General features: G+C 30.4%; 1 protein-coding gene across 7 annotated transcripts in view; it reads left to right on the top strand.

The window, feature by feature from the left end:
* LOC116777377 (solute carrier family 12 member 4) overlaps nt 1–18,166 on the top strand; it is a 230,811-nt gene that overhangs the window by 194,346 nt on the left and 18,299 nt on the right. Inside the window, exons 1-2 of one of the 7 annotated variants that reach the window (XM_061529704.1) lie at nt 8,474–8,689; nt 10,024–10,161. The exons of the other annotated variants lie outside the window; for them this stretch is intronic. Of the exons in view, the coding sequence (XP_061385688.1) occupies nt 10,080–10,161 (82 nt within the window). The 5' untranslated portion in view covers nt 8,474–8,689; nt 10,024–10,079. Of the gene's footprint in view, nt 1–8,473; nt 8,690–10,023; nt 10,162–18,166 lie in introns of those variants that run through there. 7 annotated transcript variants of the gene reach the window in all.

The following is an 18,166-nucleotide window of genomic DNA, read 5'->3' as shown; positions in this document are numbered from 1 at the left end:
GTCGGGTCTGTAGCATACATATAAACTTGGTCAAAAATTATATTATTCCCTCAACCTTAAGGACTTCATTTAATAAAAGCTTCAGTAACAAGGGGTCAGTTGTCAAAGGGTAGCTACTAGAAACCCAAAAGTGATAGTAGTGACAAAGTTAAGCCTAGCCTATTTCACATTCTGTAAATGTAACCTTTAGTTGGGTATATCCCTTGTTGTTTTCAGTAATAACTTCATTTATGCACCTACATACTTTTGAAAGAACATTAAAAACTTAAGTTACTACTTCTATTCGACACTTTACAACTTCATTAACTTAATATAATTATAGATGACTAAATACTTTATCCTCCATAAAACTTACATATGTGCTGGAACAAATTGGTAAAATACAGAACATACTTTTTTATAAACGATCTAATATTTACAGAATTATCTTTTCCTCACATATAAAATAACATATTCATGAGCTACTTATAGTTTTTATAGCAGGATTGAACTACTTTAAGTTTCAAATTCAGAAAACTAAGACTTAACATTTTATCCTCATAATGTTGAGATTTTGTTACTAACAGATGACATACACAGTGTTGGAAGCCGTACAATTGTAGTCTGTTCGACACGACCATCAGATTTTCGACAAAATCTGTGACAGTTTAATATTTTGACAAGATCTAGAAGTTAACGAAGAACATAAATCAATTATTGATTCAGTTTATCGTATACAATAATTTATCTAAATAATATTCCCCTTAGAATATTATGGCAAGGCGAAGCAGAATTTTACAAGAAATTGCCAAAGAAATGCAAATTGTTCTATTTACTTAAGAACTTTTATTTGGTCCCAACGACCCAAATATTACCAAGCGGCTTGATCCAAAGTGTCTCCAACCCCTTAAAAATCCTTTTGTCTTCGGTTACATTTAAATTTGCTTTTCGTCATTTGCTATTTATGTATTCTTACTTTTTTTTTCAAGTGACTCCATAATTTAAACATACCTACCATACCTCATTAAATGACTATAAACAACAATGAAACATGATTGAAATTTATATTTGTTTTCTAAAGTTCAAACCATTCAAAATCTTATGTGTGGGTATAAAGGGGTAAATGTTGATAATATTAATATAATTCTGATCTTGTATTATTATAAATCTAAATATGAAGGCATTTAGTATTCGGGATACAGCTCATACCTCCATAATTTTCACTCAGTGAAAGGGTAAACAATAGAGTCCTTTGTCGCGGTCCGCCAGTTTGGCATTCGAAGGCGGATGCGGTTAAAAGATTACAGTAATTAAAATCATCAGTCAACAAAGCATGTAACTTCATCTTCTCGTACTGATGTCTATGGGATGATCGCGTATAAATGAAAAATTAATATCATTTCCAAATTTTATGATTTCGGCATTTTGACTTTTTTTTTGGAAAAAAGTTTTTAAATCTTTCTATTATAAATATTTACTCATATTTACTTATCAGTAAGTAATGACTTAGAAGTAATGCAAACAAAGGTGGTCTAACAATAACACGAGTGGAAAGGTTGTAGGCCAATTATATAAGTAAAAGTAAGTAAATTCTGCCCGCAAAGGCTTCTAAGTAACTTGGATTAAGATCGTGATTATATTGGAGAACTAGGTTGGCTGTCATGGCCAGAATAATAATACGAGTATAAATGGTTTCAGTTATTTGGCTTGATAGTTATTTTGTGAATTATAGACAAAATAGTCAAAACTTTTACAATAAGTTGTGGTAAACGTTTCATATTTTTCAAAATTATTTTAAAAAAGAATAATATTTAAGGCTAGTTAACGTCGATTTCAATTAAATCTCGTTTAAATTTTTAAATCTCAAATCACTGCAATTCCAAATCTTCATTTCCTCAAAAGCCGTCTGAAACACAAAATGTTCAAATCACCCTTTTATCTATAGCCTTTATTTTGCTCATCTAAAATCTAGGTCAAACCTACGTATGCCTAGATGACCTATATTCTACTACTTTGCCAAATGTCTTGTTATTTCTGAATCTTCAAAGCAAAGTTGATACATTCTCTAGATTAAGTATAATTTTATCTTAGCTTCAAATAATCTTACTAAATAACTAACTTAGATACTTTTGAATAACATGATTACATGTACAATATTAAAACATTACGACTAGCAATGACCATTACAAGCAACTGTATCACTGTAGAACCTGGCCAAAACGTGAACACGAGTAATACAAGTGACGTCAGTTCTTATATTTTAATTTCGTTAAATATTAAGAAAAATATTCCCCTTTTTTAATTTGTAAATTGAACGACATCTTATATGTATCAAAATCAGAAACCCCTTAAATAAATATTTTTGCATAAAGTTAGTAGTTTACTCGTAGGATATAATTTAATAAAAAATAAATAGGACATCCTTATTTAAAACCCGACTGCTTAGTTAAGCCCGGCTTGGTTGTTTGAGCCCCACTAAATCCATAATGAGGGGTATTCCTGAGCTTTCTTTATCCTATCCTCATAATATCCCCTGATAAATAAAAAATAAAGCCCATCTATTTAAATGAGAACTATTTTTACATAAAACAATTAATAAATAATACATTTAAACCAATAACAAAACTATTTGCAAACAAAATGTATGTGAATATTTGACGTTGTTTAAATGTTCTATTTGACTGCTTACGCTATTAAATGATTTCCACACGTTATGCTATTATTGTTATTGTTTGTACAAAACAGTGTGCAGTAGCGTAATAGTTTCATTAGCTTATGGCAGACTAATAAAGTGGTTTTCAACGTTGCGCAAAGGAGCCAATGAGTTTTAAATAATCTAGTTCAGTAGGATTGAAAATGATATTACGTTGTCAATGCAGCATCTTGAAGATCAACCACACATCCGGAAACCCTTTTCTTGCTTGATGAGTTAATTGTCTTATTTTCGATCGTAAATTTTAGTGAACCTGAGCTCACTCAAGCGTTGACAGATGGAGATTTCAATAGGGCTTTAATAAAACAGTTACTTAGGTAGCCTTTGTTAAGAAGGAGTAAATTAGAAAATATGACTCTTAAAAACAGAAACTCTAAATTAAATATCCCTATTTATCTCAACATTCATTTCAAATCTCAAAAAAAAAGTGTCTCATCAGATTATATAGTGAACACATGAAAAATATTGATAATTGTGTATTAAAATATGTATGTACCCTAATGCCTTTCTTTAAACAAAACCAAAACTTAATTATAACAGAAGATGGCAAAGAGTCTTTATACCGTTACTTAATTATTCTTGAGCTGAAAAACTTCGAAGGTAACGACAAATCTTGAAACAACTACATTTAAAACACCTTGGAATAATAAATTTGGACCTTTGTAGATGTAGCCCTCTGGAGCCGACAGCCATTATTAACTGAGACCTGTGATTCTGTATCTATATACTTATAACACTCCTTTAAAATTAAATTTAAAAAAAATTTCCTCTAACTTCAAATCTGTCATCATGCTCGTTATTTCTGTATTCGCATATTATGTTATAAAATTTTTAAAAACCATAAAAATCTATAAATTATATAGAAAAGCGTTATTTCTCTCTTCAACACTACAATCGTAATAAATCACAATAAATTCTCAAGACGTTATTTTATATGGGTCCCTTGTCAACTACAGTTTTACAAAACAGATATTATTATTATGCAAATTTTGGACTGTCAAAGGTCGCACCGTCCTCAAAGTGCCTTAACTTCTCACAATCCTTGTTATCTGAAGTTTGAGATAAATAAGTTTCAACCGATATCTCTCCTTGCCTTTAAGTCCTGTATACTATTATATTTTGTCACGTTATACCTAGTCTAGTATCGCATGGCCGAATCAAAGGAAATTACTCGTTAAATAAAACATAAGAATTAATGGCAACCTAACGACAAATGCAGTTTACCTTAAAGTTAACGACCTTTTTGTCGTTTTCTAAAAACTCTACTATTTCCCTTTTCTAAATTAATCTCCATAAGAAAAATTGTAATTTAATCTCATAAAATAAACCTAATATTTATTTCAATGAATACTCACAAATATCTTAAATCTCATTATAATCTCATGAAGTTCTTTTTAGAACGAATTATTTAAGCAATTCTATTTTGTTTTTCTCAATGTGTACTAACAAAAATTTGCCGAATGCCAGTATTTTTTCTATATTTATATGAAATATCGGTTTAAATATATGATCTGTTTGAATATATATTTTTTGTTACGGTCGAAATTTAATGTTTGATCAATTAAATGAAGTAATTTTTCATATAAATTTATTAAGTAAAGAGCCTCAAACAAACTGTCATACTAAACACACATTCAGTCTCAGTTCCATCGCTGATAAAAAGTTTACAGCACCGAACATAAAATTATATTATTATATTTAAAGCTGAAAGCTTAGCATAATTTTAACCGTCCATCAAGACTGAAATATGGTGCTTAGTATCTTTGTTAAAATTTTCTCCAGTCATTTATTTAACTTTATACTCTGAGTGGATTCTAAAGGCCCACTCGGGGTTCTATAGAGCCCTCACATAGTTGAATTATATGACTTTATTATACTCTATTTTAATACAATTTAGATATCTTGAAACGAAATTGTAACAATATTGGTATAACAGAGAGCTTTAATTAAGTTTCTGTTAATTTACCATATGAATGGTTGGTATTATATGTTCCGAGGTTTGAAAGACAGAAAATTATTTATACGAGCCAAACTTATATCACAAAAGTCGTATACCTTTTATATGCGTAATTAATAATTATGGATGGTTAAAGATCGGGTGTCACCTGCATAACCACCTGCGTAGCCCTGTATAAGTGCAGTCACGACAATGAGTGTTGCTTGTTATAAATAGAGGCGTGGGTACAAATCAGAAATATTCTCACTCGAGCCGTTGCAGGGATCAGATCTCTTCGAAATAAAGGATCCGTCAAACTGTGTACGATTTACGAGCTTATCTTGAATAGCCTGAGAGCCTGGCGACAATCAAGAATATAGGCATTTGTGACATCAGTAATGCTGATGTCACACTCTTTAAGAACTAGGAGAGGGTTTTAAATCCGACATATTATAAAACTTTATTTATTTTTGTTCAAATTTCATGTTATTTATTAAATATTATAACAGATTGTAATTAAATTAAGATCATTTCTGTAACCTTATTTTAATTTGTGATAACTATCACATTCTTGTGTTTGTCTATTCACTACTTTAATAAAAAAAAGAACTTTTTATGGCTTACGTTACTTAGAAGATTAGTTCTTAAGACGTGAACTATTTTATTTTAAATTATGACAGTTAATTTTCGCAAAAATTTTAACTTAAAGCCATGAAATTAAAAGACAAGTTAAACGTTTTAGCAAAACAAGTTTCATGGTACATACATTTATTGTATCGGGATGCAAGGGATAGTGGCAACAGAAACATCTGCTTACAAGCTATGAGTAATGATGCTACTAAAGATAGCAACTACTGCTTTCCTAACAATAAACAATCAACATTCTCACTTTAATAGTTCTATTTTAATCTCACATATCTCAATATAATGAATACTGATTTTTCATTACGTAGTGACTTATTGAAGTGTCCGTATACATAACATATAGAATATTAATAAGAAAAGTATTCAGTGTTAAAATTTTCTAAATAAACTACTAACAAATTTTTTTTTTATGTATATACATTCTAAAAGCCTAACTTAAAGAAAGTTGGTAATTTCCATATTTTCTCATCTTAAAAGACATTTAATCTACACCTTTTATTTCTAATATCAATGAAAGATATATGATTCTCTATTTGGTAATTCACAGGACTTTAATTCATATTAATAAAAAATAAATTTTCAAAGCATATAATGCTCCACGTATAGTACAAGTACAACATTTTGGTTGACATCTTCATAAGCCCGTTTATAAAAATTATATATGTATTAAGCATCGGCCTTTTATTATTTTAACTATATCAATGAAACAGGCCTCTTAGCTCTAGGAGCTTTAGAAGCAATCCCATGAAAACTGATATACCTCAAATGTTCTCCGAAATCTGATTCTAAATCTAAGAGCGGATGTTAAATTTTCCGGTTAAAAATATTGTTATATATGTATATTAACTTGAATAAAATAATAAATAAATAGTTCAGTTAGTTTCCGGTCAAGTCGAGAAATTAGGGTATGGGATAAGTCGGTTCATATATCAGTGATTTTGATAAAATATACATCGTAATAGTATGATATAATTTTACAATCTTCTACTTTGCTACGAGAACAAAGAAAAGGCCCCAGACCAAATTTTGATAAAATAGCCCCTCTAGGACCTCTGTATTTCTTCGAAGTTTAACATATAATTTTACTTTGTGCTTTAATTTAAAAATATGTAAAATTAAAATTATCGTGATTTAATATAAATTTCAAAAACGTTTCTGTCTTTTTTTGCAGGAAAATATATGAAGTCGATTTTAAACAACCAAAATTAAAAACTAACAAGAATTTTTCTGAATTCTCTTCATTCCAACTACTATAAAAGTTTTCAAGCACTTTAATATCACATAAATGAAGTTTATTAAATATAAAATTTAACTAATAAAAATCACATAGCTTCACTCTCGTTATTTCTTATGGCTGCCAGTGACTGTTTACTACTTATAGTTGTTTATAGTCTGAACTTTGAAATATACACCCACGACCTCATAAACTAAAAGTCGCTCTTGGAATATAAGTTATTACAACCCAAAATATTTTCAATATAGTGATATTATATACAAATATTTATGTGTCATAGACAATAAAAGACAAGCTAAATAAATCATTATATGCTTATTATATGACTATTGCAATCAGTCAATCAATCAATAGAAAAAATCATAAAGAAAAATTTACAAATATATTTATTTGAAAAAAAAAGATCTTGTACATTTAACGAACAGAATAAAAAAATATGTCCTTAATCCCTGGACTATATTTATTATCGTTCAGTTCTGCCAATACAAATGTCTTTCTTTGTATGTTGATGTCCATTTTATTTATCGACATTAATAACAGATATTATTATTGTTTTATGTACGTAGAAAGCAATTTTTACGTACAACAAACAGACGATACAACAAACATGTAAGAAATGTTCAGCTAAGTTGAGCAGACCTAATAAATAGCAGCTTCGTGTCGGGGCACAACAGCTTAATTTGTAAAGCGCCTAATACGCGATATAACGGGGGATTGAGATACTATTCCTGTTCCTTTTTTGAATTTTTCATTTCATATTTTCAAATTTTAATTTTAACCTATATACTATTTAATCTTACAAGACATTAAGAAAGCTTATCTATCGCATTTTCCTAAAATGGAATAATACCTAGTTTTCTGTATTATTTTCCTTTTGTCTCGTAATAATGAGTCGCAAAGGTAATTGTGTGACAGGTCCAGGCTCGCAAAACTGGACAATGGAGGATGACCCTTAATTTATTTCAACCCGACTGTAGTGAAAATTGGCGCTTTTATACTTAGGAACGCGCTCTGTATAATAATATGCTATTCAAATACTTCACATTCGTCATGTTTATGATATGTTAATTAGATATGCAACTCGAAATTAGAAGCAGTCCAATAATATAAATATTTTATTCATAGTGAGTTATTCAAATGAAATTATAGACACAAAGAAACTACCAAAATAATTTTTATATGAGTCTTATAGTATAAGTAGAGTATCAAAAGGAAAAGCAACAATAAAAAAAAATATGCAAAGAATTAAAAAAAAATCTAAACTTCACAGGGGGTCCTCGACGATTTTATAAAAATAATAATCAAACAACAATGCCAATTTTGACAAAACAATTCCGAAATTGAATGAGTATTTGCAACCATTGATGATGATGTGATGTATTTAATTCTTTAGTTACGTTCTGAATAATATTTCACTGTATCGAAATGTATGTATTGACTATTGACTCCAATTTCTGTGAGTCTGTCACAAAGATTTCACATTCGATACATAAGAGTAACTCCATAACCTACATCAAGCGAAAATTAAACGTAGTGCAACGTATCTTGTTTTTAATAAATTAAAAATCTCAAATTTTAAAAGCTTTTCAATACAACTTGAAAAACCAATACAAAATAATGTTATTATATTTGATGTCAAGCATTTCATTTCCTTTATTAACCCAGTGGCACACTAACTAACCAACATTTACATAATTCATCCGAGGCGTTACTCCTTGCTCTATCTACATATAGGAGACATGTCTATAGCGAATAAGCCACCCGCCTATTAATGTCGTATAATAAAAAATAGCACAGATATAAGCGAGAGTATCGTAAATCAGTAGGAGAGGGAATTGAAACGTCGGTGCGGCGACGGGCGGGCGGCGGAGCTAGCTGGGCGCGCGTGCGTGGCCGGGCGAGGGGCTCCGTCTGGGGGCTGCGGGGTCTGCGGGGGGCCAGCGCAGCCTCCGGGTGCAGCACTCCGCCGCCGCCCGCCGCCCGCATCGATCCCGCCCGGGAGAGCTAAGCGAGGTTGAGCGACCGTCGCTCATCGCGCTCCGCACGCGGCCTCCCGCGTCCGCGCCCCCTATTACCGACCGCTGCCATCTTACGTAACGTAATTCGTGTTACAGGTTATGTGCTGAGTGAGTTTTTGGAAAGCGGTGATTCCGCTTGTTCGATTTCAGTCGGTTACGGTTCCGTAAGTTAACTCGCACATAACCGAAATTAATACGTTCGCGCCATATTCACACTTTTTTTTTATAGAAGTAGTTTTATTGTAAGGGAGAGTGAAAGTTTATATTGGTATTGTATTCTGTTCTTATCTGCCACTAGACGTCATGTATATTCATTAAACTTTTCAAAACAACATTGTTTTACTTCATTTTCTGTCATTCGTCATATTCTATGAATCAGACATATCATAAAACATTCATTAAATCATACCCTTCCCTATCTGCAGTATCATATCTAAAAAGTAGAATTTTGTTTAAATATATTTTCATCACAATGAAGACAAGTAACCGCAATTATTTTCATACAACTATTGGAGGGGACAGAATCACTGAAATAATGGACATAATTTGACACAATCATTTATTTTACGCGCCATATCCCGCCGAATAATAGAAGAGAATTTTATGTCATATAAAGGAAAGGATTTTGCTACAAGTCACAGCAAATTGAACATTATTTTGTTTGCCGAAAGATTTATATTCAATAATTTCATATATAAGTCTTTATGTCCCTCTGAACAAGCGCTTTTTTTTGCACGGACTTCTTCGCCACCATTACTTATATTAACACGATTCATCTAATTTTACTTTTTTTTTATTCCCATCATAGATTTAAAACAAAGAGAAATAAAGCAAAAAAAAAAACTAAAGAAATATTCTGTAAAATATTGAGATACATATATATTTTTTAATGTAATTAAAAATTTGGCCCTTGTAAGAAAAACACAAATGTATGATTTTAATAACTATGAAAAATCTTATATTAAATAAAATTTTCGGTTTTGTGTTTTTGATCCTTTCTAAATATCTTTACAGTTTACAGAAAGAAAACAGGTCCTTAATAATAAATACTAATGCGTGAAAAAAAACTCATTGTCACAATACTGAACAAACACTCAAAAATTCGACGAAATATCTAATACAATAATAATCTAACACAAATACAATTTTAACATCCTGATTCGAAAGCCAAAATACGAATCAAACAAATTTATTTGTTTAGTTAATATATTATTAAATATTAATGAAAAAAATTCTTGGGAAAACCCATTACTCATACACTCGGATATTTCCATTGAAGTAACGAATTAAAAAAATTAATAGTTTGATTTATAAGTACCTATAACGCACTCATACATATTGAAAATATTTACCATGTGCAAACTTTTCTGTTTATTTTATCATACATTTGGTAAATCTTATGTCAATATCGAGTATTTGGCGATATTTAGTCATAGAAATCATTCATTATCATGACTTACGGGTAATGGGAGTGGTCGGTGTTCTGTTAACCCGATAGTAATAGGAGTTGTCGCGACCGTCCCCTAATTGGACGTGACCGTATTGCGCGCGAGCATGTCCTCTGAAAAGGAAAAAATGGCCACTGAAGCCAAATCTCCATCAAACAAGAGCAATTGCACGTCGCCTGGAAAGAAAGGTACGAGACAGTGTTAAGTAGTACCTACCTAATGATTTACTATGTGTAGTAGACTCCTTTGTTCGTAAGGCAGAACTTAAGAGAAGCTCTCGACCTAGATAACAACACCTCATAGAAGATATGACTAAATTAGGTTTTACAGCTAAGATTTCTTTGATCAGAAGAAGGCTGGAAGGATTATTCTTCAATCACATTTATGTTAACTAAAATCCTCTTTCTCTTTTCTAACTCTATATCAATAACGCTGGTAGCTTCAATATATTTCGGCAACATCTACAGTTATCTATGAAAAGCCACTTACCGTGAGTATTACTCTCGTGTGTTGTCGTATGTCATAAAATTTTAATCATATAACCGTTACATCAATTTCATTTGAGCTAAAAGTAATGGAGTTGATTACGTTATTTACATAATGAATAAGTTTTTATATTAAAAACAAAATACTATTAAAAAAAATCTTTTAGAAAGTCTAAAAATAAGTTAAGCGTCAGTAGTTAAATATGTTTTTTTTTTTTGTATATAATGTGTTGTTACAACAAACTAAACCAGGGTCAAGTTGAGGACGAGGTATTATCTAAATAAAACAGCAGTTCGTCGATGTCGCTTAGAAGGCTTCGTGCTTCACCGCAAACATACGAGAATCCGTTTAGTGTAATAAAGTAATGAATATTGCGTTAAACAGTCTGTTACGTAAGTAGAAAACTATATTTTTTAAACCTGTTTATGTTGGTACGTTTTAAAAATTTAAAATTTTTGTTTAAGTTTGATAGTGGCCACCATGTTTATCATAAATTTAAGTCGTCCACATAAGTAGAAAAATGTTTAACTACCAGTTAACGTGTGTTTTATGACATTATGTAAAAGGAAGGTAATGCATCATTTACCCCTTCAGCGCATAAGTGTCAATAAGTTTTTACGCTAAAGATGTTGGCTAAGAAAATCTATTTACAGTTCTATATTCGAAAAAAAGAAAAATTTAATTTTACTTCCGAATTACAGCCACAGTTGATGGCAAAATTATTCTTGTTATGCATACATTTGAGGAAAAAACTACTTGATAGGATGAAATCAAAACATCTCGGATGTCATGACCATAATTTTTTTCTATTTTTTTAAATGCGACTAGGTACATTTTTTTTAAGTTTCGTTTTGTGAGCTCTTGGATAATAAACGCTGATATATAGCCCTCATGAATATACGTTATCCCAATTATGAAACATTCATTTTATTTTAAAATATCTTATTGCTATGTTAAAAAATCATATGAAAGCGTTTTTTTTTAAATTAACAATAATTTTAAAATATCAAGAACATATAACAATATAAGTATCAAATATTTTTTTATGGTTCGAAAAACAATACATTCTGTGTTAAACTGAAAATATTATGTAGAACGATTAGTGTCAAATTCTGCATTCTTAAGACAGAGTAGCGATTGATTAGAGAAAATAATTACAATTTAATCAACATTATGGAATATAAAGTTCCGATTGGAAAACACGCTTAAGATCTATTGAGACGGAACGTTTAATCTCCTTCGGATTTGTCGAAAGAAGATTAAGTCAACCGCATGCCGAAATTAGTTTTCAATTCATTCGCCATCATCGAATTGCAGAACACTTAAATATATCCTTTCATTGGTTACGAATTGAAAGTATATAAAAAAATTGTGGAAGTCCAATAAATAATTGGAAGCGTTTTAAAACTCAGCAGAGAAAAGGATATATCGTCCGCAGGTAAATCGAATTAGTCCAAAACAAAGGGTGCTCTTTTTGAGCTAAACAAAAAATCGTATGCCGGTCGACAATAATGTGCTTCCCGGACTGTAGGATGTAAAAACTTAACTAAAGTGAAAATGATTAGACGAAATTTTTCTTAAACACAATGCTAATTGACATTTCGTAATAACGGGTCTAAAGATTATCATTCTATATTAAAACTCCTTCGTATGACACAGACTTTTTATACTTTAAAACACAAGTAAAATAGTTATACACGAACATGTCTAGGTACATACAAAAATGTACAATTCTATCAAGCGTTCCATGCTAATAGATTGGCATCCATTGGAATTGGTATATATAAGTTTTTACTCCTTACCGTTTTACATTAACCAACTCCGGTTTAAAAAGAAATAAACAATTTCATAGTGCAAAAGAATACCATAAATATGTTTACCAATAAAGTTTAGTCCAAAATTGATAATAGATTTTACATTTTCTTCCCATTTTTTAATACTCCAATAACAACAGTCAGTTATCGCCACTGCATTACATAATATATGAACCACATAATGTATGCCATGAATAAAAACATCTCATTTATTCTTATGCTAGTATTTTTCAACCAGAGATGATTACAATAAAACGAATAGAAAATAGAATATTAAACATTTACCGACACGAACAGGTTCCGAACCTATTACCATAGGTATATCGCATTCTGGTTGACTTCAAAGCTATTATCCATTTTCTATTTATTCTTATTAATTTACATTTCAACTGTCAGTTCAAGGTTGCTTGAATGTCATACAAAGTTATACGAATCTAATAAAACAACAACATAGAACAATAGGAGCATAAGACATCTGATGCGAAATTGCCTTTTATATCAGGTAAGACCGTCTTCATTACTTACATCTTCTTATCAGCAAACCTAAAGCCTCCTGAATAGAGTTAATATACCGCTCAGCCATTAATTTAGAGATAAACCTGTTATCACAATGACACGCCCAAGAGACAGCTCTGCCTTTAGTTGTATTTGTTCTTGTATTCCTATTTAAATGATTTTCAAAAGTAAATTAACAGTTCATTTCATCTTATTTATAATTTCCAAATAAGGATCAGACATGTACATGTCCAAATTGGTAATAGTTTTCAATAAATTTAATTGTAGGTACGGTATTGTGTAATTCTTATTTGTTTTTCGTGGTATTTATTCCGTAGGTGTACTTAAAATTTAAACTGAAACCTGTTACCTAATAATAATAAGTACATTAAGTTCACTTTGATTTTTTTCTGTATCATACTATTGAGTTTAATATTGATCTGATTAAGTTTCATTTGTTTTAAATACATACATCAATGAGATAAACTTAACCACAACAAGAAGAATAGTCATCTAATACGAAATATAATTTTAACAAAGCGGACGTCCAAACATGGTTGGACAAAGCAGAAAAGCATTTCAATCGCACAAGTGTTATTAATGCATGCGTCGCGTCGCTGCACAAAGGCGTCTAATCCGGATTATCAGCTTCCCAAAGCCTTCAAGAAAATCCATTAGCCACAGACTGCAAGAGCTTTAGAAATACAGGTATTGGGGATTTGCAAAGATATAAAATATAAAAGGCTCCGTGACAAGTATTCAATATTTGCCGTCAATAAATCTAGCTTCTGTTATTACTATCTCGTAAGTTACTCTGTATATAACGTTATATAAATTCTGTCTAAAATAGATATAACTTAATTTACATATTTACTTAGCATTGCTGTTAAAAAATATTTCAGTTAACACTACAGTCCATTGAAATTTATTAATATTTGATTGGTATATGACATATTAATATTACAGTGAATTTTATAGATATTAAAAAATGTCATAACTCTTCAGTATCAGTGACTCGACAATAACATGAATGTTTAAGGGCAAGATACTTCTGGGAGGCATTATAAATTCAATAAGGCCGACCTTTCCCTCTGTCAATATACCGATGTGAACATATTTTCTTAATATCACAAGCATTTTGTAGATTATATCACTCCTTTCGTTTAATGTGTAGAAACACGGATAATTAAATTTTTAATTAAAAAAACACTCAAATTTGGCCACGGCTAATATTACAATCGACTTTATATAAAGTCTTTGGCTGTTATCATATTCCAAACAACTAGATTATATTCTTTGGTAACAATTATTGATAATAACATATTAAACTTACACAATACTCAATAGCTAACAATTGTTAATGCCACGCGAAAAACTTACTGCATTACAAAGCGCCAATTCAAACTATCTTTCTCCCCGTTCTCATTTTTACGCTGGCCGACTTTTTCTTTTCTTTTTTTATTATATTGTTCACAGTTTCCGCACCGTCGAGTGTGAAATAATCACGTCAAATAGGTCTTTTCTGCTTTAAAAATATTCCTATAGTATCTAATTGACAATTGATACTCAAAATATTTTATTACTTTCCATGACATATGTTATACGTAATTTTTTAATCTCGTTATTTTATTTTATTAAATAAGAAGATAATTTTACAGAAAATGGTTTCCTTTAAAACGTATAACATATCAGTCTAATAAAAACTAATCTGTGATACAAAGAATATATTTTTTACGTCCGTGAAGCATACCCTAATATTTACTAAAATAAATAAGCAAATAATTTTGCCTCGGGTGGGTTGCTATTAATATACTTGAGACATACAATAGGCGACATTTGACAGTTTTGGAACAAAGCAAATTATAATGTAGAAGCTTTTTAATATTAGAAAATTACTACTACGTCTACTACAAGTACTATTGATAGTATTACTCCTAATAGACATTTATACATTAGAAATAGCCAAATGTATTGGGGCCAACGATTGAATCTAGAATGTATAATTTGTATTCTATATTGTATGAGTGAGTAAATCTGCGAAAATCAGATAGTTCCATAATTACTTATAACGATTGTGATAATAAAAAAACTATTAATAAAATAATTTAGAAGCTGTTTGTTAAATCTATGTGATAGAAATTCCACTCAAACATCAAGGGATAAAAAGGATTAAAGGCCTTCATTTCAATTCCGGGCCTCAACTATCAGTGAATATTGAATTTGGTTCGTTTATATAAAAACTCTTTATACTTTGTTCAGTACGAAATGGTTGGACACAGGCCCGATTTAAGGAAGTTTTTGATAATATTGGAATTTATTCACGGAACAATTGGAAAGGTCACCAAGCGATGTAAGAATAATTCAAAATAACAATTCAATATACAAAATATTATAATAATGTAAGTAATAACATTGAAGAAAATATTACATCTTCTGGTCGTATAATACGTCGCGAGAATTAGGACGCGGCAATGGCTGAGGCATATTTTTGGCTGAGAGCCAAAACTCTTTTTTTGCGATGAATTTTGTGACCAAATCTAGTAGAAATCAAATCCAAATTACTGATAAGACATTAACTTTTATTGATGGCGGTTAAAAGGTTATTTGCACAAAGAATTGATATTTTCAATTCAAAAAAATATTACACATTTACGGATCTGCAACAATAAGTAAACTACTGGACATTGGTAAAAGCTGTATTAGAAAATAACGTTGAAAATATGAAAACAGAAAATTCTTGACGACCAAACAGCAAAAACTTTTGGAAAATATTTTACAGTGCTATACATTCTACAAGGTTGTCAGCGTCAGAGACTGAGTGCACTCGAACATGAGGAGTAAGAAGATTATATCTTACAACGCCCTTTTCATGTTCAACGATTCACTACATAAGAATCGAAACTCCTGATAACACTTAACACACTTTAAAGAATAAATTAATTTTGTTTTGCAATTATATATACATGAGATTTTTTTTTCAACGCCCGTTTGGAACATAAGTCTACTATGCTATTAACTTTACTCTTATTCCTCAGCTGCTATAACAATAAGTATTCCATAAAATATATTTTTTATTTTACGTAATCTTAGACTTGGACTTATGGTATTTGTTATTTCTTTCTCTAAGCCTATTAAAAACTTGGACCAACAGTTCGAAGTTAGGTCAATACTAGAGCAAGTTTTAAGTTCAAGCTATCAAAGTCGGACTAAAACGAAGTTCCGCTGAGAATTTGTTATCGAAAGTTTGTCTACAGCCGAGCCACGGCATTACATGGAATAACTTTGCTTATTGCGTAACTTAGTAACATGAATTACGACCTCGAAATAATAAATACATCTACAAAGATAAAACAAAAGTAAAAATACATATATTAATCTTAGTATAAGAAATCTTGTAGGTTACTGAGTTAAGTAAAACTACTTGAGGCGGAGTAAGAGAACTACCTACTTAACTATCATCTTGTAAGCCACCATCGCAACACACGTTAGTGAGAGGAGAATTTTGTTTTCATCGAAACATGAAATTGTCAAATATCAGTGTGTTATCTGTATACCGCCTATGTATAGACCATCAGGTCACCTTCTCAGAGGCATTCAAATAAAAAAAAGCGTAATAAGAGTTGGTACCTTGATCATGTTTCATCGATTTTACATTACTTTTTTGTACCCCGTGTACGACGCGTCGAGATTATCAGAGTAAAGATAATTCGATGAACTATACTATACTATGCTAGAAATAGGAAACAATTCCGAAAGAAATAGTATGATAACAAAGATGTAGTGAAAAACAAAGTAACAAGCGGAATTCTTGGATTCGATATTAATAAAACTTATATAGGAACTATATGATAATACGCCCTCTTCAAAAAGAATGAAAATTCTAAATGCTAAATTACACATTTTGAGATATATTTAAAATAAAAGCGCTTATAACATGTAATTAAGCAACATCAATCTAATGGCGTAATACGTATCTTTCACAAAACTAATCTTCATAAGATTATAAGGGAAATAGCTTTTAGTTTTCTATATTGAGCTTTATATTATATAGATATCCAAAAGAATTTAGAATTTCTAAGGTTTCCGAGAAAAGAAAGACAAAATTGTTATAGAAAAGAGAGGCAAAATATTTGATTTCAGAGAACAGAGTGTATGTATTTTTTCTTTGAAAAACAACTTCTGACATAAACGAGAGAGCTACTGGAATCGTATTAGTTTTTAAATTAGGTAATTTTTTAGCGACAAGCTTAATTTGAATAAATAAATAGCAAATTTTATGTATATAACTGTATAAAATACGAATTAAAAAAATAGAATGACAGTGACGTCTGTTATATCGAAGCCGAGTGTAATTAAGATTCATGAGCTCCATTTATTCCGCTCAAACAAAATTAAAACTGATGACAGTATTCCAACATCCAATAAATGAATAAATAATTTAAAAGAAATGAAAGGAAAGTATTAATAACGTTTTAAAAACACGAATTAATCAAACAAAGACTTACGAGACTCGTTCTTTATTGGCGTGTAGGACTTTTTTTATTTTATGCATAAATAAATTTCGATTCTAACATAAATGTTCTAAATCAGTGTTCAGTGCGAAAGGGTTTTATAGGCTTTTGAATGTGTATACCTAGTTAAGAGATTCCATTAGCAAGTTATAAATCAAAGACATGTACTATATACGCTGGGTTGTTGACATAATTTCACATGACATCACTAACTTTGATGTTCATAAGCGTAAGAGCTAAGTTTTTGGACCGAGGTTTAATGGCGGTAGTCTGTTTGTTCGTAATATGTGACACTGTAAGCTTTTTCTATTGTTACCGCATAAATATTTGATCGGTATAAAATTAAATATTCGGCTATAAGGTTGGTAGCGCTGCATAAAATTACTGTTAACCCATCTGTGGTTTACATTAAACAGCAAATTTAATTATAATTAGAGATTAAATAACACGCAGAAGCCACGAAAGTTCATAATTATCTCAAGCATATGAAATGAAGTACATTTTCACACGTACTTCAAACTATGAATAATTCCTATATCTGTTTCAGGATACAATATACATTATATAATCCACAAGTTTAATACCAACACATACAATATTACGTAATTGTCATTAAAATGCTCCGAAACAATAAGTCGAACGTCGAAAAAATATTTTTCAAATATAAACGTTGATTTAAATTGTACAGCTGTTTCAATTACGTCCGGCCATTGTAATGTGAACGTAGGCTTTGTGGAAAAAGTTTTAATAATTGTACAAACAATCGTCTGAATTTTAAGGGCATTTGTTCGACGGTATTTATAGAAATCACCAAAATTTTAACGTTCCCAAAATATAAGTGAAATTAACACGATTATAATATACATTTAAAGGAATGTCGTATAATA

Source organism: Danaus plexippus, chromosome 6 (genome assembly GCF_018135715.1).
Source record: "Danaus plexippus chromosome 6, MEX_DaPlex, whole genome shotgun sequence".
NCBI classification, from domain to species: Eukaryota; Metazoa; Arthropoda; class Insecta; order Lepidoptera; family Nymphalidae; genus Danaus; species Danaus plexippus.
Note: the sequence above shows the minus strand (reverse complement) of the source record. Positions and strands in the feature narration are given on the sequence as shown.